Source organism: Rhinatrema bivittatum, chromosome 4 (genome assembly GCF_901001135.1).
Source record: "Rhinatrema bivittatum chromosome 4, aRhiBiv1.1, whole genome shotgun sequence".
Lineage (NCBI taxonomy): Eukaryota > Metazoa > Chordata > Amphibia > Gymnophiona > Rhinatrematidae > Rhinatrema > Rhinatrema bivittatum.
The window spans coordinates 486,575,520-486,598,447 of NC_042618.1; the positions used below are offsets into that span (position 1 = coordinate 486,575,520).

The window sequence follows — 22,928 nt, forward strand, 5'->3', positions numbered from 1 at the left end:
CCTCTCCCCTCTCTCTCTTGCAATTTTTTTTTGCGCTTCGGGAGGAGGAGAGAGGACTGGGGCTGTCCCGGAGACCGGCACCCATGGACGCGGCCAGGGCAGGAGAGTGGGGGCTGGGGGAAAGTTTGCCGCCTACCCTTACCCCTGCCTCTAACGCAGGGGTAAGGTTAGGCGGTAAGTTAGCAGGATAAACGCGCAGCAAAACAGCAGGGTAAAAAAGGGATAGTCGGGGCGCGTTACTGGATGGTAGGGAATAGCTAATTCGCTCGTTTGCATGCAATATACATGCCGCGTGCGGAAGGGGTTGTCCGGGAATTTTAGGACACGGTAGGAGTAGGTTAAAGGGGATTGGGGATCGCAGGAAGTGCTAACGCGGCCGGAAAGTGAGTAGAACATGGGTTAGGAGCGGGGTAAACGCGGCCGCACTTTACTGGATAGACCTGAAAGTCTGTAAATCAATAAAGGACCAAGGGCTGTATAAAACAGAATCTGCCTTTATTGTGAGGGGCAAAATGGTAGAGTCAGGGCTGGAGGAATCTAGGGTGTTTGCTGGTTGGGTGTTAGTTGGGGCCAGGTAAGTCCCTTAATACTTTTCCCAAACAGCCAATCCCTGTAAAATATATATCAACTGATGTTTATCCCATTTGGGGTCTGGGCTGTTCCTGATACAACTGCGGGCTGTATTCATCCCTTCATGTGTCAGGTCTCTATCTGGAGAAAAATGTCTTCATGCGGGGAGCTAAGGCAGCAGACCGCCTATTTACATTAGCAATCCATGAAGTCACAAATCCATAAGATTGCTCTTTGGCAGCTACATAATCTCTTGGCTTTAAAGTATCACTCTGTCATTCTCTTTCTTCTATTCCCAAGTTCGATCTCCTTGTTATATGAAACTTTTTTACCTCCTCTGATTACTTTACTGTTAAATGATTGATAATAATGTTTTGTTTTTTTCCCCTTGTTCCATGTAAACCGATTTGATATGACACCTGTCATGAAGGTCGGTATACAAAAGAATTAAATAAATAAATAAATAAATAAATAATGGCTGGGGCAATAAAATGTGCTGGAGCGCTTCCAGGCACCCTCCTTCTCTAGACCTGGTATGGTATGCAACTGGGGCATTTACACCACCTGCTGTTGTCTCGCAACACTTTCCAATCTCTCCCTCAACTGCCCTTAAACATTTGTCCAAAGTTTTCAAAGAGGCTGGGCCAGAATGCGGATAGCCACAGGTTCCAGATTCCTGTCTATCCTGCACATGACATACCTCTTCCTCAATTCTAACATTCCTTACTGGAGGGGGAGACCCATCTGTCCCAATTTCTGACTTTAATTGAGGCTCAATCTGCATAAAATACTGATCGAATGCTTCCACAGCTTCTGGGTGGTCATGTTGATAGCCACAGATGTCAAATACGTCATTAATCTGTTCACAATCTGGGGGATCTAATGATGCTTCAAAGTCTGGCGCAGACTTCACACCTATGCTTGATTCCATAGCGTGAGTATACTGAACTCTTCCCGTAATATCAACCCTAGCAGGATTCCCTGTATGATTCAGCAGAGGGATTGTGGGGGTTGGGAGTTGGCGCTTTAAAGTGAACTTAGTTAAATCATGGTAGATAGGATTATATACAGTTGCCGTTAAAGGCGGGTCACAAAGCTCAATAGGTTTCGTCTGTGTCTGTACAGCAGGAAACGCAGCTGCGTAGGGTGGGGGAAGGGAAGCATCTGGAACTGGAGAAACTGAAGCTAAAGTCTCTGAGAATTCAAATAAATCTTAGTCATAACAAACCAACTATGCACCTGCCTGTGATAATTCAATTTAGTTTTGTTGTCAGCGTACCTGTGCTGTATGTAAGTCAAGATTTGAGACAACTGGCTGTCAGAGAATGTCCCCTCAGCAGGCCACGCTAAGAAAGCGTCTTTAACAGACCAATTAATCCACTTATGACAATTCTGGATTTGCTTCTCATTAGGTCTATGATAACTAATTACTTGTGCCACTGGTGTAAGCAGCTGTGCTTCTGCCGGGACAGAAACCTTCTTTTTACAAAACTGACGCATCATACAAAAGCAATAAAGATAAAGAACTCGCAATAGAAAACAGCTGAATAAGACAATAAGAAGTGCGCACAAATGTGTTACTACAATAGAGAATAATAAAACACTGTATCTTAACCCAATGCTGATGGAGTGCTATTTCTTCAATTTGCTTACTTCAATCTCAGACCGTGATCACGATGGTCTGGTGGTCTTTATCACATTCAATAATCACGTCGGGGTCACCAATTATGTTCAGTTACCTGGGAGCTGTGTAGCCCAGGGAGTTCAAATCGTTATCTGCCTTTGCAGAGAGTTCAAAAGAATCATTACTTGTGTTCTCCACGTACACAGAGAGTTCACTCTCGGAGCCTGTACTCCTGGAGAGAAGGCAGGCCCTTCTAGAATAATTAACAAGTTCTTTTCTTAATGAATAATCTTTATTAGTAAAAGGCAAGAAATTAATATATAATTAGCTTGCTTGATAGCAGCACAGTGCATCTAACAGTGATGTACTGCCTAATCTGCTCAGTTATCACAGGATACATCATTATCTTATATACAGGTATGGATGAGAACTTTTTCTTTTTTTTTCTTTGGGATGGCTCCCTTATTTGGAGTGGACAATTACTAAAACTAATGATGTCACAATGCCGTTATCTTGGTACACTCCCTTCTTCCCCGCTCAGTAGCTAGGCCTTGACGTGTCAACAAGTTTCTACACAAACTGCTTCTGCATCTCACCCAAGGACTGTTTTTCTTGCTCATAAAAACAAAACACTTTTTTTCGATTGTGCAAAGCTGTTTCAATAATTCATTATTTAATCCAGATTATTCTCATTAGCGGGAAGCGCTAAGCCTGACCCCGAGGAGCGGGTAGCACTGGGAGAGAGTTCAGGTGAAGTAGCGCTGAGCCAGGCCCCAAGGAGCGGGAAGCGCTTGAAAGAGAGTCCAGGTGAAGTAGCACTGAGCCTGGCCCGAGAAGCGGGAAGCGCTGGACAGGAACCACAGAGAACTGATGAATAGGGACAGCAGGTCCGTAGCTAAGGAACAGGCACCACTAGGAACCAGGGAACTTGTTGCCAAGTCGGTTAGTGGTGGCTGGAGGTGTAGCTTAAATATCCTGGGCCTGTGATGTTATCAGTAGGGGACCGGCCTGAAGTTCCCACGCTTGGCCCTTTAAAAGGAGGACAGCTGGCGCGCGTGCGCCTAGAGAGGCCCAGGGTCGTAACGCTGGTCAGCGGCGTCTCAGCCACCATGTGGAACACAGGGAGCCTGGAGGAATGCAGTGGCGGCAGTGAACCAAGCATGACAAGAGGTGAGTTTAGCCTGCCGCAGGCGGCCGCGGCTGGCGGCCATAATATAGGCAACTTACCAAGCAATCCTAACATACATCAGACACCCAGCTATCTACATTCTTAATGATTGAATCACCAACCTCAAAGGCCATCCTAATTCTTCCCTCCTGGGTACATAGCCAGCCCTTGGTTGCTCCAAATCCTATACTTCTATGTCCCTTCTCAAAATCTAAGATCATCAAATCAGCGCTGCCTTGAAATTCCTTCTCCTAAACACACCAGACTAACAATCAGGGCTGTTTTTCAAGAACAGATCTCTCCCCTTTATGGGTGCTAAAATAAGTATTTATCCTGATCTCTGCAAGTAAACACAACTGCAGAAAAACTTTTCTTGAATCTAAGCCATGTGTACTGGCTTTAGGTGAGCAAACAACAAAGAGCACTCTTGCGATCCTGTGTTTCAAATATGAGCAACAAAAAAGGGAACCGCTGCTAGAGAATTTCAAAGACAAATGGTGTCCCATCAAAAATATGAAGCATGTTTAGTCATTTAAATGTTAGTATATATGCTGCATCAGAAAGCCAGGCGACGTGTGCTTTGCACTGAAGAACCGTCCGGTCTACTAATCATTTGCAGCATATACAGCTATAAAGCTTGATGGTAGTTTTTTTTTAACAAGGTGGATTTTTAGCAGTGTCCCGACTTAGAGTAATTAAACCCAAAGAAGATCAACATTCAAAGCCCGACAGCAGCTGGTGTTTCGCTACAGGAGTGGCTTCCTCAGGGGTAGATAGAGATATTTCACTTGCTTCAAAAATATCTCTTATATGTGGATGCTGAGTCTCTCAGAATATATCCGAAGGCGGGACAGAGGCTTTAAATGCAACATTTTTCTTAAATTTCAAGTATGTAGTTGTGTATCAGGGAAACACATTTATTTTTTTTTTTATGACCCTAAGCAGTTAAAAAGATTTCTAGATGATAAATCTGTTATTTTAATTCTGCTTCTTTCTTTTCTGGATAGTAGTACTGAGGTTTAATTCAATTTTTGTACAGATGCTCTTGATTTTAATCTTCCCTCCAGTGTGGACTGGAGGTTAATGTTGTAAGATTTTCTGCATTTCAGACTGTATTCTTTTTTTTTTTTTTTTAATGTTTTCTTTTACAACTTCAAAATTAAAACAATAGTACCACAGGTCAATCTTAAATAATAATAGAATTTTTGCCAAGAATATATGTGGGCCCCTCACTCTAAGGGTCTGTATGGTATCACAGACTCCTATATGGTCTGGGGTCACCTTACTTTAATTTTAACATCATATTTTTTTGGTTTATAACTAATATTTTAAAACTTTTCAATCTCAGTCACTTCTTCAAAGATACAGGAGGAACGTTAATACTCATCTGTTCCAAATTTGATCTCCCGACACGCACGTGTTTCGAACGAGAAGTCCTGCTTCAGGGGGTTTCCTTCAGTATCTATTTCTCGTCACGTCTTCCCATGTTAAATGATGCAATTTTCATCCTCACCCACACGCCACAGTGGCGTGTGGGTGAAAAGTTGTAATTCTTTTACAACTTAACAATTCTTTTGTTATTGCAAAAATTCAAATTTAAAAAAATTGTAGCACAGAGCTTGCTTGACTGGAGTTGGGACCACTCTACAATGTCACTGAAGGTCTTCCTCTGTATACCTCTCTGCCTTAGCTCCTCTTTTGTTTTATTTTGTGAAGAGAAGTAATTTTTCAGGTCCTGGCATCTCTTTCTCATCACCATTAACCTTCCCTGACAAGAACCAGCTAGTTGCTGGTGGGTAAGTGCTAATTTAAGCGAATGTTTCTAGATATTTGTTTGCCCCAGGAGCTCTGCTCCAAAGTAGCCACTTGACAGTGCCTTCACTTACTCTGAAAATGGTTTGATTTTAATAAAACACCGACTAATGCTACTGATGAAAAATTTAAATCAAATGACAAAACCTACCTGGTGAAATTAAGAAGGATGGATAGAAGAGAACCATGAGGCCCCATGCAAAAAAAAAAAAAAAAAAAGGAAAATTGGTTATCTGCTAATTTTCATTCCTGTAATACCACAGATCATTCCAGACAAGTGGGTTTGTGCATACCTACAGAAGATGGAGGCAGAGAACAAAAGCTTTGAGGCACTGCTACATAACCGAGTGAGCCACCTGCAGTCCCTCAGTATTGACTTGTACTCAAGCTAAGATTAGAAACCATTTCCCTCTCCCACTAGATGATGCCTATTCCTGTGGCTTATGAATCGTAGTCTTCTTGGTCACTGCCGAGATCGCCGCATCCACCTTAGGTGTTTTAAGGCGATCCAAATGCTCTTCTAATAACAAGTAAAGCTTCCCTATCGCCCTCCTGACCTTCAAGCCCACTTCTGGGAAGTCCCACTCCTGGCAGATGAACTTCTGAATCTTCTTGGGACTGGGGAAAACACTAGGCGGACCCTGCAGACCATCCAGGACCAGACTGATGCCCTCGTTATCCGATTTCTCCTGAGCTAACTTCACCCCCCAACTCCTCTAACACCTGGAGGACGAGAGGTCGAAGCTCCTCCTTTTTAAAAAGGTGGACCATCCGAGGGTCATCTCTGTCTCAACAAGGTCCAGATCGTCCTTGCCCACATCCGGATCCGGGTTCTGATCCCCATCCGGGTCCATGTCCGGATCCACTGCTGGAGTGGATGCTATAACCTCTTGCAGCTCAAAGTCATCCAGGTCCCTGGGGCCAATAATAGCACCACGTAACCCCAGATGCTTGCCAGCACACCCAGAGGAACCTGCTGAAGCCAGCCGAGGTCTTTTGGGCGGCTCTGAGGTCCTCTCCTTGGGTCTCCACTTACCTGCCTTCCTAGCCAGGAAGGTCTTGTGCATGTGTAGGATGAACTCAGGGGAAAAACCTCGTGGACCCTTAAATGCCCGCTCAGGACCAGTGGACTCTAAATCTGCCTCCTCCTCATGCCCCTCCTCGAGCTCCTGCCCCAGAGAGAGAGGAGGGGGGAGTCACCAGAGTCCCAGCCAGCTGGAGTCCCCTAGTTTTGATCCTCCCTTGGGAGTAGAGGAAGCAGGGATCCCCCACCTTGGGGCCTGTCGCAGACCTCGCAGAGTGAAGTGCCCTTTGGACCCTTAGCAGAGGGTCCCTCTCCCCTGGAGCACAACCTATGCTCAGAGATAGGGAATTCAAACAGGCTGACCAAAGCCCGCAGGCTTTGCAGCCTTCCATGCGCAGCTTTTCTGCTATCAGGCCCATTCACACTCACGCTACTGTGCATCTGCACTCTGCCAACACAAGTGGTGTGCGCCAACAGTGCGAACACAGCGTGTGCCAAAAAAAAAAAAAAAAAAAAGGTTAACAGAGAAAAGCCACGGCACATACAAAAAAACCTCTCCCCCCACAGGGGAAATTACAGCAAGCCTGCATCGGCAAACGCTGCTTCTACTCCCATCCCAACCCCGGCAGCTCTGGAGGTCGGCCGCCCCTGGCACTGCTCCGCAAGTGGATTCTCCTGGCTGTAATCCTCTCAGAACTCACTGATACTCTAAGTTAAGTTTAAAAAAAACAAAAAAAAGACAATAAAGAACCCCACAAGGGATACTTCCCTGAGACAGCCAGAAATGGACAGGAGGGGACCTCAGGGCACCAGTCCCTGCTATCAGGGGACCCAGAGCTAGTGGGCTGCAACAACCAGGGGTATCCAACCCCCTGTTCGCCTAGCTCGACCTAGGGGATTGCCCACCAAGGAACCTGACACCTCGGGAAGCAGATCCAACTCTCCAAACTCCAGAATCAGTCAGGACAAGAAAATTATTACTTACCTGCTAATTTTCGTTCCTGTAGTACCATGGATCAGTCCAGACAGTGGGTTATGTCCCCAATCCAGCAGATGGAGTCAGTACAAGCTTTGAGGGGGCGTATCCATATATCCTACTACCCCCTCTGCAGGAGTTCAGTATCGAGTATATCAAAGCCCGAGTAGAAACCCCCGAAGGATCAAGTTTGTGGAAACAGATAATTAAAACAATTGTAACCGCAACAAGTAACTGCAAACATCCTACCAACTTGTAGGGAGTTGTGAAAAACAGCAAATAGGAAACGACTGTGAAGACACAGAGCACTGTGAACAGGAAATAGCGCAGAGCTGAGCAGGATCAAGAACCCAAAACGTGGTGGGCGTCTGGACTGATCCATGGTACTACAGGAACGAAAATTAGCAGGTAAGTAATAATTTTCTTTTCCCTGTACGTACCTGGATCAGTCCAGACAGTGGGATGTACCCAAGCTTACCTAAACCGGGTGGGGTCCTGCGAGGCCTGCTCGGAGAACCTGCTCGCCAAAGTGTCCAGAGACCGAAGAGGTGAGGTGCAGACGATAGTGCCTCGAGAAAGTGTGTAACGATTTCCAGGTGACTGCTCTACAAATTTCTTGCGAGGATACCAAGCGAGACTCCGCCCAGGAAGCCGCCTGAGAACGTGTAGAATGCACTACGATGCCGGGTGGGGGAATCCGCCCCGCCCCAATGTAGGAAGCAGCAATGCTGGCCTTCAACCATCTGGCAATGGTAGCCTTCGAGGCCTGAGACCCCTTCTTAGGTCCGGACCAGAGTACGAAGAGATGGTCAGAGATCCGGAACTCATTTGTAGCCTCCAGATAGAAGCGCAGAGTGCGCTTGACATCCAAGAGACTGAGCGTCTTCGGCTCTGAGGAGGAGAAGGACGGCAGCTCCACCGTCTGGTTCACATGGAATGCAGAAACCACCTTCGACAGGAAGGAGGGAACGGTGCGAAGCGAAACTCCAGAGTCGGAAAAACGGAGATAAGGCTCTCTACACGACAGAGCCTGCAGCTCCGTGATGCGTCGAGCAGAACAGATGGCCACAAGAAAAAACAGTCTTGAGAGTGAGATCCTTTATCGTTGCGCTGCGCAGCGGCTCGAACGGTGGTCCCGACAGGGAGCGAAGCACAAGGTTAAGACTCCAGGAGGGACAAGGGTCCCGCAACGGAGGACGCATATGCTTGACACCCTTGAGAAAACGAGCAATGTCAGGATACTGTAGAAGAGAGCCCCCATCGCTCAACAGCGAACCAAGGGCGGCCACCTGAACCCGTAGTGAATTATAGGCGAGCCCTTTTTCCACCCCCGCCTGTAGAAACTGAAGGATCTGAGGTACAGAAGCCTTAGCGGGTCTCGTGGCCTGGCTGGTACACCACAGCTCGAACACCTTCCAGACCCGAACATAGGCCGCCGACGTCGATGTTTTTCGTGCCCGCAATAGCGTGGATACTACCGCCTCCGGGTAGCCCCGACGCCGGAGGCGGCGCCTCTCAAAAGCCAGGCCGCAAGACAGAAGAGTTCTGCCTGCTTGAAAAATACCGGGCCCTGATGTAGGAGCTGGGGGAGGTGCCCCAGCCTGATTGGCCCGTCGATCACCAGCTGTAGAAGGTCTGCAAACCAGGGTCGCCTAGGCCATTCCGGAGCGACGAAGACCACGGTCCCCTGATGGCTTTCTATTCTGCGGAGCATCCTGCCCACCAGAGGCCACGGTGGAAAAGCGTAGAGCAGAAGATGTGGGAGCCACGGAAGGACCAGGGCATCCACTCCCTCGGCGCCGCGCTCTCTCCGGCGACTGAAGAAGCGTGGAGCCTTGGCGTTGAGAGCGGACGCCATCAGATCCAGGTGGGGGGCCCCCCACCGATGGACGATAAGTTGCATCGCTTTGTCTGAGAGAGACCACTCTCCTGGGTCCAGCAGTTGACGACTGAGGAAGTCCGCCTGGACGTTGTCCACCCCGGCGATGTGCGAGGCTACTAGCCGGACGAGATGACGCTCCGCCCATTGCATCAGTAGCGCCGCCTCGAGCGCTACCTGCGGGCTGCGCGTGCCTCCTTGTCGGTTGATGTAGGCCACGGTGGTAGCGTTGTCCGATAGAATTCTGACTTCCCGGTTCCGAAGAAGCGGGAGGAAATGTCGCAGAGCTAGCCGGACCGCCATGGTTTCCAGACGGTTGATTGACCACTTCGCCTCCACCGCGGACCACGTCCCCTGCGTGGCGCTTCGATCGCATACTGCACCCCAGCCTGCTAGACTGGCATCGGTAGTCACCACCACCCAATTTGGCAGATCGAGGGACATGCCCCGGTTCGGCGGATCCAACCACCAGCCCAGACTGTCCCTGGCATTCTGCGGGAGCGGGGAGAATCATCTGGTAGTCCTGTGATACTGGTTTCCACCGGGAGAGGAGCGCCCACTGTAAGGTCCTGAGGTGCACGAAAGCCCAAGGCACAAGGTCGATGGTGGACCCCATCACTCCCAGGAGTTGTAGGTAGTCCCAGGAGGTGGGCTCTGGTAATGCAGAGAACCGTCGTGTGTGACCCCGCAAGGATTGAGCCTTGTCCTGGCGCAAAAAAACTTTGCCCAGTAGGGTGTCGAAGGTCGCCCCCAAGAAATCCAAGCGTTGCGAGGGAGTGAGGGAGCTCTTGGAGAAGTTCACTACCCATCCCAGGGAATGTAGAAACCGTACTACTCGAGTCACCGCTGAGCGTCCATGATCGAATGACTTCGCCCGGATGAGCCAATCGTCCAGATAAGGATGAACCAGGATGCCTTCCTTCCGGAGGGCTGCAGCCACGACTATCATGATCTTGGTGAAGGTGCGCGGCGCCGTCGCCAATCCGAACGGGAGAGCCGTGAACTGAAAACGCTGGTCCAGGATTTTGAAACGAAGGAAACTGTGGTGGTCCGGGCGGATGGGAATGTGCAGGTAGGCCTCCGTTAAGTTCAGGGAGGTGAGAAACTCCCCCCGATGTACCGCCGCAATCACTGATCGGAGCGTTTCCATGCGGAACCGAACGACTCGAAGGGATTTGTTGACTTCCTTGAGGTCCAGTATAGGCCGGAAGGAACCGTCCTTCTTTGGCACGACGAAATAGATGGAATAGTGGCCCGAGCCCACCTCTCCAAAGGGCACGGGCGCAATAGCGCCTATCTCCCGGAGTCTGTCCAGAGTCAGCTGCACCGCCCTTCTTTTGAGGTCCGAGCCACAGGGAGAAAAGATGAACCTTCCCTGCGGAGGGCGGACAAATTCCAATGCGTAGCCGTGTTTTAGGTATCCAGGACCCACTGGTCAGAGGTGATCCGCGCCCACTCCGCATAGAAAAACGTTAGCCGGCCCCCAATCCTGGGGACAGAGGAGTGGGCGAGACTGGCATCATTGTGAAGACTTGTTAGAGGGGTTCCCGGGTCCGGGGAGTAGTGCGTGCGGACCGATGCCCGCGAAAGGAGCGCGACCAGGGCTGAGACCTGGGGGCAGATGGCCGGGCAGCCGCCTGTCTGTATCCCCTGTAGCGCCACTGCGCTCTGGCTCTGGTCCGAGAAGAAGAAAATGCTCTGGATGGACGAAACCTATCCTCCGGCAGCAGATGAACAGCGTTCTCCCCCAGGGACTTGATGATCTGATCCAAATCCTCCCCGAAGAGGAACTTGCCCCTGAAGGGGAGAGAGCCCAGACTGGACTTCGAGGACCTATCTGCCGCCCAGTTGCGTAGCCATAGTAGTCGGCGTGCCGCCACTACTGATACCATGGATCTTGCGAGGACCCGAAAAAGATCGTACGAGGCGTCCGCCCCATACGCCACCGCGGCCTCCAGCCGATCCGCCTGGGCAGCCTCATCGGCCAGCAGATTCTGAGACGTGAGGAGTTGTTGTACCCAAAGGAGACTAGCCCGCTGGGCAAGCGAACTGCACATCACCGCCCGCATGCCAAGCGCGGAGACCTCGAAGACCCGCTTAAGGAAAACCTCCAACTTACGATCCTGTGTGTCTCGCAATGCCGCACCTCCCGTTACTGGGATAGTCGTCCTCTTCGTGACCGCCGACACTGCGGAGTCCACCTTTGGGACCTTGATGAGGTCCAGAAAATCTTCAGGGAGCGGGTACAGCTTTTCCATCGCCCGGCTGCTCTTCAGGGAGGCCTCCGGGGTGTCCCATTCCCTGGTGAGAAGTTGTAAAAACGAGTCATGGATAGGAAAAGCCCGAGCCCTCGGCCGAAGCACCGCCAGGACTGGATCTCCCTTCTTTGAGGAGGTGACGACAGCGGGAGCCACTGGAGCAGGCGGGTCCGGTGGAGGGTCCAAATCTAATTCCTGAATGATCTGCGGGATGAGGTCGTCCAGTTCTTCCCTCTGGAAGAGGCGTAGGGTACGCGGATCATCCCCTTCTTGCGTGCCGTCCCCTTGGCCCCCGTCCGGGAGGTCAGGTCCCTATCCCGCTGGGTCGGGCACCGCCCCCACTGCCGCTGGCGCCGAACGGACCCGAGTAGGAGGACAGGAGGCCCCCGCTCCCGAAGGGTCGGGGGGGGCTGGCGCCGAGGGCGACATCCGTGGGATCTTAGGGGGGGGTCCCACAGGTGTGTCCAGCCCCTGTAGATAAGCGGTATGCATGAGCAGGATAAACTCCGGAGAGAATCCCGGCCTGCCCGGGTGCGTTTCGAGGGGTGGCGTGGTTCCTGCTCCCTGGCTCTGGGTGCTTGGCTCCTGAACCAGAATCAGGGGGGCGCCCCCGCTTGTAGGGTCTTCCCGAGAGACGTTCTCCCTCGTGTCCTGCGCCTCCGGGCGCTCAGAATGTAAGCTGGCCCCCGTTCCCGCCAAAAATGGCGGAGTGGCCGGCCCGCGCCGCCCGGGCAAAAAAGAAAATTCAGTAAGGGACTGTGAGGTACCTTCCCCCCCCGGGAAGGCATCGTGCACAGATGCCCTCCCGGGAAATCCGGGACCCCGGGTCGCCGCAGGCCGCACAGCGCGATGGCCACGGCATCGGGATCGCCGGGGGAGAGATGAAAAACGGCGGCAAAAAAAAGCAAAAGCTTCGGGGGGGGGGGCCACGCGCACGAAAGTGCCGCTGCGGGGGGGCCCGGGCGGCCCGCACTGCCCGCTGTCCGCAATTACAGGGGGGTGCCGCGGGGGGGCCTTCCCGGCCACACAACCCGCCCCAGAAGTCTTTCCCAAGCGCAGCAGCCCATGAGGAGCTGTAAAATGGCCGCGGGTGAGTGAAGAAAAACGAAGAGGCCGGCACCACCGGCTTTCGCGGGCACCAGGAGCTGTGCTGTGAAGAAAAACGCGGGCACCAGGAGCTGTGCTGTGAAGAAAAACTACAGAGGAAGAAAAACTTACTTACCCCTGCTGCAACGACAAAGAAAACAGCACGGCTGCAGAAAAGAGACAGGAGAGGTAAGCCACTCCCCAAAAGGTGAAAGGACCCTGCTTTACTTTCTTTTTTTTTTTAAACTTGATACAAGACTTGATACAAACTTGATCCATGAGAAAAAGGCAGCAAAATAATCAAGCAAAAGAAGTGAGAAAGAAGGAAAAGGAGGAGAAGCCTGATTCCCCTACTCGCATCTGCTGGAGTCAGAAGATATTGAACTCCTGCAGAGGGGGTAGTAGTATTATATGGATACGCCCCCTCAAAGCTTGTGCTGACTCCATCTGCTGGATTGGGGACATAACCCACTGTCTGGACTGATCCAGGTACGTACAGGGAATGCAGGTTCGCACCTCTGCCTTCTGCTGGAGACAGAGAAATACTGAGGGACTGCAGGTGGCACTCTTGGTTATATAGCAGTGCCTCAAAGCTTTTGTTCTCTGCTCCATCTGCTGGTAGGGATGCATAAACCCACTTGTCTGGACTGATATGGGTATGTTCAGGAACAGCACTTTGAGAAACTTCTTTCAAGAGATCGAGAGAGAAGTAACCGTGAGGCTCTGCAGAAAAATGAAGACTTGGGGGCACCCTGCATGATGCAGGTCAGGATGCACACGCTCAGTCAAGCATGCCAAAATCTTCTAGAAGCTTGTGTGTAAGATCTCTGCACCAGATTCTGTCAGATAGCATCATTCCATTAGTGAGAACTTAGCATCCTGTGTATCATTTACCAGGGAATATGTTGATACTGAACTCATGATATAATACACAGGATAGCATGGGTTCTATTTATGCTGTATTTTCAGATAATTTCAAATCCAAGAGATAATTAAGGATTCCATATATCACAGGCCATTTATAAGAGGCTCCATGCATTTGGTTAATAACTTGCTCAACATTTTAGTTATTAATAATCTCTAGCTTGAATGAAATACCAGGTCATTACAAAGATGTTTTGATATTGGCTAATTCAATTTTTTTCTCTTAAGATGTATTCTTGGAGCAATACCTGCACAGCCTTCCTCCATCAGAGGAAATGTAGACACATCTGTCACTGAGATTGGTGGAAATGGAAACAAACTCATTGATGTAGCCAGCCCTGCGCATAAGTCGAAAGGTGTTCACCAGTTTCTGATGGTCTCGGATCACTCCCAAGATGTTCCCTGCACACACACACACACACACACAGGAGAAGCATCTTAGCAGAGAGTTTTTACTGAAATCTTTCCTTCTCACTCACCTGCTCTTTCCTTCATTTCTGCTTACAACATGGCACCCTCACATATAGTAGCAGCCATTATTTATCTTTGTATACAATTTTATTCAAGGAAAAAGGAGTTTGAAAGTAGCTGTTAAGTTCTATAAATTGTTGATGCCACAGTGGAGCTGAACTTTATTTAGAAACTCTTACAGAAAAGTTTACTTCAAGTGACAATTCATCATTCTGTAAATGTTTGATCACACATTTTGGTAAATCTCCCTCAAACAAGTTTAAGAGTTAACAAGATTTCTGGAATTTTGAGATAGTTCTCTCCAGAAAAGGGAATGTTTTATTGATGTCTAGGGTTTGAAATTTGAAGAAAGTCTAGCTTAGCTTCAATTTTCTTCTTGACAAGTGTACCTCAAACAAGTGCCTGCCTATTGCTCCTTGCACGACACAAGACAGTCAACTGTACCTTGGCAGTGATCCATCCCAGCAGGCTCTCACTATTCCAGCATGAGATCGCCCATCCCCTATTCCATACAGCCATAGAACTGATCTAATCTCCCATCCTCACACTCCTCTTCCAAAATAAGACATGTCCACTTTATTCAAGAACAGACGTCCATCACTCCTCCCCCTTTATAAAGGGGGATAACATATTTCCCCCTTCTATAAAGAAGACATGTTGCCCCTTTCTCCCCTAATTAAGGGGAGCAGTCACCCCAAACCCTCCCCCATATAAAGAAACCAGTTATGAATTTCTCTTCTTTTTGAAGGGTGTAGGCGCCTCTCCCGATAGGAAGGATGAGAGGCTGTGTCTCAGGGATGTCCTCCCTCGGTGACTCTGTGTGACTTTGGGCAAGTCATTATCCCTCTGTGTTGCACAAACCCAGCTGAAACCAAGGCATGTGTTTTAATCTGGCTTTCCTAGTTATTCTTTTTTAAAAATCAAGAGGAACGAGAACAAAAAGGGACAGGGAAAGAGAAAGCAAAATTGTTTACCTGTGAGTGTACAGTTCACCATTTACGTAAGATCAGTTCCATGGCCGTAGAGGCAAAAACTCACAGCAAAAACTTTTTTTAAATATATCCGAAGCAGAAAGCCTGTGAGGGAGTCAGTTGGACCGTTAGATGATCGAGGGGTTAAAGAGGCACTTAGAGAAGATAAGGCCATCGCGGAAAGATTAAATGATTTCTTTGCTTCGGTGTTTACTGAAGAAGATGTTGGGGAGGTACCCGAACTGGAGAAGGTTTTCATGGGCAATGATTCAGATGGATTGAATCAAAACACGGTGAACCTAGAAGATGTGGTAGACCTGATTGACAAACTGAAGAGTAGTAAATCACCTGGACCGGATGGTATACACCCCAGAGTTCTGAAGGAACTAAAAAATGAAATTTCAGACCTATTAGTAAAAATTTGTAACCTGTCATTAAAATCATCCATTGAACCTGAAGACTGGAGGATAGCAAATGTAACCCCAATATTTAAAAAGGGCTCCAGGGGCGATCCGGGAAACTCCAGACCAGTTAGCCTGACTTCAGTGCCAGGAAAAATAGTGGAAAGTGTTCTAAACATCAAAATCACAGAACATATAGAAAGACATGGTTTAATGGAACAAAGTCAGCATGGCTTTACCCAAGGCAAGTCTTGCCTCACAAATCTGCTTCACTTTTTTGAATGAGTTAATAAACATGTGGATAAAGGTGAACCGGTAGATGTAGTATACTTGGATTTTCAGAAGGCGTTTGACAAAGTTCCTCATGAGAGGCTTCTAGGAAAAGTAAAAAGTCATGGGATAGGTGGCGATGTCCTTTCGTGGATTGCAAACTGGCTAAGAGACAGGAAACAGAGAGTAGGATTAAATGGACAATTTTATCAGTGGAAGGGAGTGGGCAGTGGAGTGCCTCAGGGATCTGTATTGGGACACTTACTTTTCAATATATTTATAAATGATCTGGAAAGAAATACGACGAGTGAGATAATCAAATTTGCAGATGATACAAAATTGTTCAGAGTAGTTAAATCACAAGCAGATTGTGATAAATTGCAGGAAGACCTTGTAAGACTGGAAAATTGGGCATCCAAATGGCAGATGAAATTTAATGTGGATAAGTGCAAGGTGATGCATATAGGGAAAAATAACCCATGCTATAGTAACACAATGTTAGGTTCCATATTAGGTGCTACAACCCAAGAAAGAGATCTAGGCGTCATAGTGGATAACACATTGAAATAGTCGGTTCAGTGTGCTGCGGCAGTCAAAAAAGCAAACAGAATGTTGGGAATTATAGAAAGGGAATGGTGAATAAAACGGAAAATGTCATAATGCCTCTGTATCGCTCCATGGTGAGACCGCACCTTGAATACTGTGTACAATTCTGGTCGCCGCATCTCAAAAAAGATATAATTGCGATGGAGAAGGTACAGAGAAGGGCTACCAAAATGATAAGGGGAATGGAACAGCTCCCCTATGAGGAAAGACTAAAGAGGTTAGGACTTTTCAGCTTGGAGAAGAGACGGCTGAGGGGGGATATGATAGAGGTGTTTAAAATCATGAGAGGTCTAGAACGGGTAGATGTGAATCAGTTATTTACTCTTTCAGATAATAGAAAGACTAGGGGGGACTCAATGAAGTTAGCACATTTAAAACTAATCGGAGAAAGTTCTTTTTAACTCAACACACAATTAAACTCTGGAATTTGTTGCCAGAGGATGTGGTTAGTGCAGTTAGTATAGCTGTGTTTAAAAAAGGATTGGATAAGTTCTTGGAGGAGAAGTCCATTACCTGCTATTAAGTTCACTTAGAGAATAGCCACTGCCATTAGCAACGGTAACATGGAATAGACTTAGTTTTTGGGTACTTGCCAGGTTCTTATGGCCTGGTTTGGCCACTGTTGGAAACAGGATGCTGGGCTTGATGGACCCTTGGTCTGACCCAGTATAGCATGTTCTTATGTAAGTCAGTCAGGATAAAATTCCAGAGCTTTCTGGAAAAAACTAGAAGTCTTTTCTTATCTCAGTTTTGTTTAGCCAAGAAATATACAAGCCCGAGGAGGGAGGGCTAGTATGACCAAAACAGCGAAATGCAGAAACTGTTGATGCTCCAGCCAGATGGGAATATGCAGGTACACCTCTGACAAATCCAGAAACGCAAGAAACTCCCCCGAATGTACTACCATCATTACCAAGCATAAAGTTTCCATGTGGAAACGAGTCACTTGCAAATGACTGTGGACTCAATTGAGATCCATGATGGGGCGAAAGGAACCCTCCTTCTTGGGTACAATGAAATAAATGGAATATCAGCACCTATTTACTTGTGACATGGGCACTGGAATCATGGTCTGTAGGCTGAGGAGCCTTGATAACGTATACTCCACTGCCTGTTTCTTCTGTGGTGAGCTACAAGGAGAACACTGAGAAACTCCAGAGCATAGACCTCTCTTATCACCTCCAGAACCCACTGGTCTGACGTGATTTTGACCCACCTCCGATAAAAAAAAAAAAAAAAAGAGAGGCGACCTCCTATTCTCTTGCTCCCAGGGGTGGGTCGCCACACTTTTATTGAGAGGGTCGGGAGACACCACCACTCGAGCCTGCGCCCCGCTGGGCTGCCTGGAACAAAAGGACTAAGACCTACCGATGGTCAAACTCTGAGAAGCCACTCCTCTGTAGATTCAAAAGCATTTGAAACCCCTTGCACAAACTCGCATCCAAAGAGCTCAGCGTCTGCTTTTTATCCTCTGCTAACTGAGGAACCCCACTTATTGGCTATTTTTCCAACTCACTCCCAAACAAGTGTGATCCTTTAAAGGGAAATTTCATAAGATTAGACTTTGAAATTGTATTGGCCGACCAATTCCTTAGCGATAGCTGATGCCTGGCCGCTCTCATCAAAGCCACCATTCTGTCTGAAGGGTGGACCAGGTCGCAGCCCGCATCTGTCCAAAAAGGCGGCCACTAGTTCCATCGATGCCCTGGAATTCGAACCAGATTCCTCGACTTTCTGAGAGAGAAGCAAGTGTGAGCCACCAGGGAGCAGCAAGAGGCTATCTGCAAATTCACTGCCATTGCCTCAAAGGCTTGCTTAAGGATAGCCGCAATTCTCCTATCCTATGTATCCTTCAATGCAGCTCTCCCTTCTACAGGGATAGTCATCCGCTTGGTGACAGCACACACCGGCGCATTCATTTTCAGAAAGCGCAACTGCTCCTCGACGCTGGATCCAGAGGCTAAAGCACTTCCAAGGGTCATCCCCCTTTAAAATTAGCTTCCTGGTGCCACATTCAAGATCAATCAATTCTTGAATAGCATCCATAATGGGAAAGAAACATGATGTTTTACGCAAAGAAATTAAAATGGGATTTTTCTCTGGCTCAGACATGTAATCAGCACCTGGCAATCCCAGCATCTTCAGTGTCTGGGAAATCAGAGCCGAAAAACCATCTCTATGAAAGAAACGCAACATTGTTCTATACGGCTCCAACCCCAGAGAATTGTCCCTATCCTCCAGGGAATAAGGATCTCCTTCATTATCTGTGCCATTTGGGTCCCTATTAGGGTGACCCGAAGCAGGTCTAGACATACCCCGATGCTTACCCATGGCACCAGGGATGCAAAGATCCACAACCTACAATCTTGAACTTTTAGGTTTGGCCGAGGCTGCCGACTGTGCCTGAAGAAAGGGCTGCAGCCCTTGAAAATATTCCACCCAAGAAAAGGTAGAAGGATCCACACCAAAACCAGGAGGCCTCGGCCCTGCACCCACTGAGTTGCCGTCCCCTGATGACAAATCAGTTAAGGGAGCCCCAAAACAAGGCAACACCTCTGGCAGTTGCCCCTCGGGTCCCATTCCCGCATCATACTAGGAAGGGCTGGGTTCAGCAAAATTGGTCAGACAACTCTCTGAGCCTCCAAGCACCACTGACACAAGTTAGAGGGGACACTGGGCTGTGATGCCCGAATATGGTAAGCAGCACAGGCTTCTTTGCTACTGGCACCATGTATATACACCCACTACAGCACGCTCCTAAAAGCGTTTTGATAATTATGCGCCCAGCTGTGCCCCCGCACAAGCAAGCCTGGACAGAATGCACAAATATAAGCTCTGACCAATAAGCACAGACTACGGACGACCAAAATGTAGATGGCCAATACGCTGTCCAGGTAGGCACCCACCTGAGTGCACACCCAGGCACGCAAGTGTTAACCGACATCAGACAATTTCGAGGCAGACTTGTGTATAAAAAAGCATGCGAATGCTGCCACAGCCTACAACGCAGTGTCTAAGTGAAGCCTGAGAGCAGGGCCTAGCCAAAAAAGCTGCTCAACCCGCCAAGCTGCCATGACTCAATGGTCAATTTTCTCAGTGGAAAAGGGTAAGCAGTGGAGTGCCTCAGGGATCTGTACTTGGACCGGTGCTTTTCAATATATATATAAATGATCTGGAAAGGAATACGACGAGTGAGATTATCAAATTTGCGGATGATACAAAATTATTCAGAGTAGTTAAATCACAAGCAGACTGTGATACATTACAGGAGGACCTTGCAAGACTGGAAGATTGGGCATCCAAATGGCAGATGAAATTTAATGTGGACAAGTGCAAGGTGTTGCATATAGGGAAAAATAACCCTTGCTGTAGTTACACGATGTTAGGTTCCATATTAGGAGCTACCACCCAGGAAAAAGATCTAAGTATCATAGTGGATAATACTTTAAAATCGTCGGCTCAGTGTGCTGCAGCAGTCAAAAAAGCAAATAGAATGTTTGGAATTATTAGGAAGGGAATGGTTAATAGAATGGAAAATTTCATAATGCCTCTGTATCGCTCCATGGTGAGACCGCGCCTTGAATACTGTGTACAATTCTGGTCGCAGCATCTCAAAAAATATATAGTTGCGATGGAGAAGGTACAGAGAAGGGCAACCAAAAGGATAAAGGGGATGGAACAGCTCCCCTATGAGGAAAGGATGAAGACGTTAGGGCTGTTCAGCTTGGAGAAGAGTCGGCTGAGGGGGGATATGATAGAGGTCTTTAAGATCATGAGAGGTCTTGAACGAGTAGATGTGACTCGGTTATTTACACTTTCGAATAATAGAAGGACTAGGGGGCATTCCATGAAGTTAGCAAGTAACACATTTAACACTAATTGGAGAAAATTCTTTTTCACTCAACGCACAATAAAGCTCTGGAATTTGTTGCCAAAGGATGTGGTTAGTGCAGTTAGTGTAGCTGGGTTCAAAAAAGGTTTGGATAAGTTCTTGGAGGAGAAGTCCATTAATGGCTATTAATCAATTATACTTAGAGAATAGCCACTGCTATTGATTGCATCAGTAGCATGGGATCTTCTTGGTGTTTGGGTAATTGCCAGGTTCTTGTGGCCTGGTTTTGCCCTCTGTTGGAAACAGGATGCTCGGCTTGATGGACCCTTGGTCTGACCCAGCATGGCAATTTCTTATGTTCTTATGACTCCCCAAGCTTCCCTGGAGATGTGAAGAAATGTCGAATCGGCGCACGGAGCTCAGAGACCAGAAGGGGAATGGAATCCCTAAACTTAACTCCCCTTTTTCTTATTTTTTTTTTTTTAGATATTTATACTTTACCTGAGCTCAGCCCTCCTGGCCAAGTACAGAGTTGGTCTCCGGCTGCAGGGGAGAGGGCAAAGGCCTTTATCGCCGTGCTAGGCTTCCCTGCACCTGCCAGCTTCTCAGCTGTTTGTCTCTCTACAGCTAAGTCCACACTGGAAACCAGCTACTGAACCAAGGCACTCTACTGAGGGAGGGATCCGCAGATATCCCGTCAGAAAAACTCGACTGAGGGAGGGACCATATCAGCACAGGACAGTGGGGTGAATTAATTTCCTTCTTCTAAATTTTTTTTTAAGCAATCCCTAGTTGGGAGATGCATGTCCACCATCTACTGGAGACTGAGAATACCAACAGGCTGATGTCAGTGTAGGGGTATATATATACATTCTGTGACGTCAGCTTTGCTTCATCTCTATCTGCTGGTAGAGGTGCATAACCCACTGGGGTGGATTAACCTGTCTGAATGCTAAGAAAGAGAAAATATTGTTTTACTCAACGCATAATTAAGCTCTGGAATTCGTTGCCAGAGGAAGTGGTGAAAGCTATTAGTGTAGCTGTTTTTAAATAAGGTCTGTACAAGTTCCTAGAGGAAAAGTCCATTAACCATTATTAAGGTGGAGTTGCAGATATCTACTGCGTATTCTTAGGATAAGCAGCATGGAATCTATCTATCCCTTGGGATCCTGCCAGGTACTTGTGACCTGGATGGGCCACTGTTGGAAACAGGATACTGGGCTTGATGGACCTTTGGTCTGACTCAGTATGGCAAGTCTTATGTTCTTATGCATAATTCTGAATATATCTAGACTGAATCTTAATTGCTAAGCACTTGTCCATTCTTCAAGCTTGCTTAGATTACATTTTATTTTGTCTGCTCAGAGATGTCCACTTTGTTACAAATCTTATTTCCATCCGTTAAAAAGACACTTTTCATTCTAACACCTTCAAAATATTGCTCACAAAACACTGAATAGAACCGGTCCCATGATGGATTGCTGAGGCACTCCATCAATCACTTTGCTCAAATAATACCCCAAAGAACTCATCAATTCAATTCAAATCTTTGGCAGTCCTTGTGCCTATGTTTTTATGCCTTTGCCTACATTAGGCTATATATTGTATCTATGTTATAATCCCCATATATTTATTTCCAAGTTATTTCTTCCTGTTCATTGTAAGACAATTACTTGTCACTGTTAAAGTTTAAAATGTAAACTGAATTGATCAGTAATTCTGTTATTGGAAAGTCGGTATAGAAAAGCTATAAATAAATAAATAAATAAATTGAATTCAATTTAATACCATCCTCTGTCATCTATCACTTAACCAATTTAATCTACATCTATGAGGCCTATCCCCTGGGTGCTCAGGAAGAGGAACATTTTAAAAAGTCCGCAAACTATATAAATGGCTATTTCGCAACTTAAAAAGGATTTTTGATAATTACCCACCCTATATGCAGGTAAAAGTGTGAACATTTTACCACAGTGCATACCTTTCCACGTATTGAGAGGAGGTGCTTCTGGGGGCAGGGAATGTAGCAGTCCACCCTGTGATTTAGAAGGTACTGAAGCAGTTTTTGAGAGAGAGAGAAGACCCTGTCCTCACACCTGATAGAAAACCTCCACACAAGCAACACAGAATCATTTGTGGTATTTAAGCATTTACTTTACAATTTTCAAACTAACATACTGTTCCCGGTTAAGTCCATGATATATTTAACCGTGGACTCCACTTATGGCCGATGATAATTTTTTTCTTTCGGTATATCCTAAACCTCCATTTACATTCAAAAAAAACAAACAGGAGATCAAATTACATTCCTCTTAGCATCCAAGCTGTGAGGGCTATGGACTGGACATTGGGTGCAGCCACAACTCCAGAATTTGGAGGACAAAACTGGGAAGACCCAAACCTGACTGAAGTAAGGAGGCAGCTAGTTAGTCTGAAGTCTGCAGTGAGAAAATTAATAGAACCACTGCTAAAACAGGACTGTATAATTTCTGAAATCTAATGGCAGCATGGTTTTACCAGAGGTAGGTCTTGTTAGACGAAGCTGATTGATTTTTTTTAAAGTGGGTGAATAAAGAGTTGGATCAGAGGAGAGCGCTACCTGTGGTGTAATTGGATTTCAGTAAGACCTTTGATACTGTTCCTCATAGGTAACATATAAATAATTTAAGCACCCTCAGGATGGGCCTTAAAGTAAATGACTGGATTAGAAACTGGTTGAATGGAAGGCGACAAAGGGTAGTGATAAATGGCGTTCGCTCAGAGGAGAGGGGCATTACTATCAGTCTGCCACATGAATCAGTCCTTTGACCAGCTCTTTTCAATATTTTTGTTATTGACGTTGCAGAAGTATTACTGAGTAAGGTTTGTCTTTTTGCTGATATCAAAATCTGCAACAGGGTAGACAGCCAGGAAGATGTGGAAAACATGAGGAAGGATCTAGCAAAGCTCGAGGAATGGGCTAGGATCTGGCAGGTATGATTTAAAAGGTTAAAAAAAAAAATGCAGAGTTATGCATTTAAGGAACAAAAAAACCAAGAGAGTTGTACGGTATAATG

General features: G+C 47.2%; 1 protein-coding gene across 3 annotated transcripts in view; it reads right to left on the reverse strand.

The window, feature by feature from the left end:
• POLR3B (RNA polymerase III subunit B) overlaps positions 1-22,928 on the reverse strand; it is a 527,519-nt gene that overhangs the window by 251,110 nt on the left and 253,481 nt on the right. For all 3 annotated transcript variants that reach the window (XR_003856035.1, XM_029597388.1, XM_029597387.1), the window contains one exon: positions 13,570-13,723. Coding sequence is in view for 2 of the 3 variants with exons in the window: in XM_029597388.1 (XP_029453248.1) it covers positions 13,570-13,723 (154 nt within the window). In the remaining variant the exon portion in view is untranslated. The remainder of the gene's footprint in view (positions 1-13,569; positions 13,724-22,928) is intronic.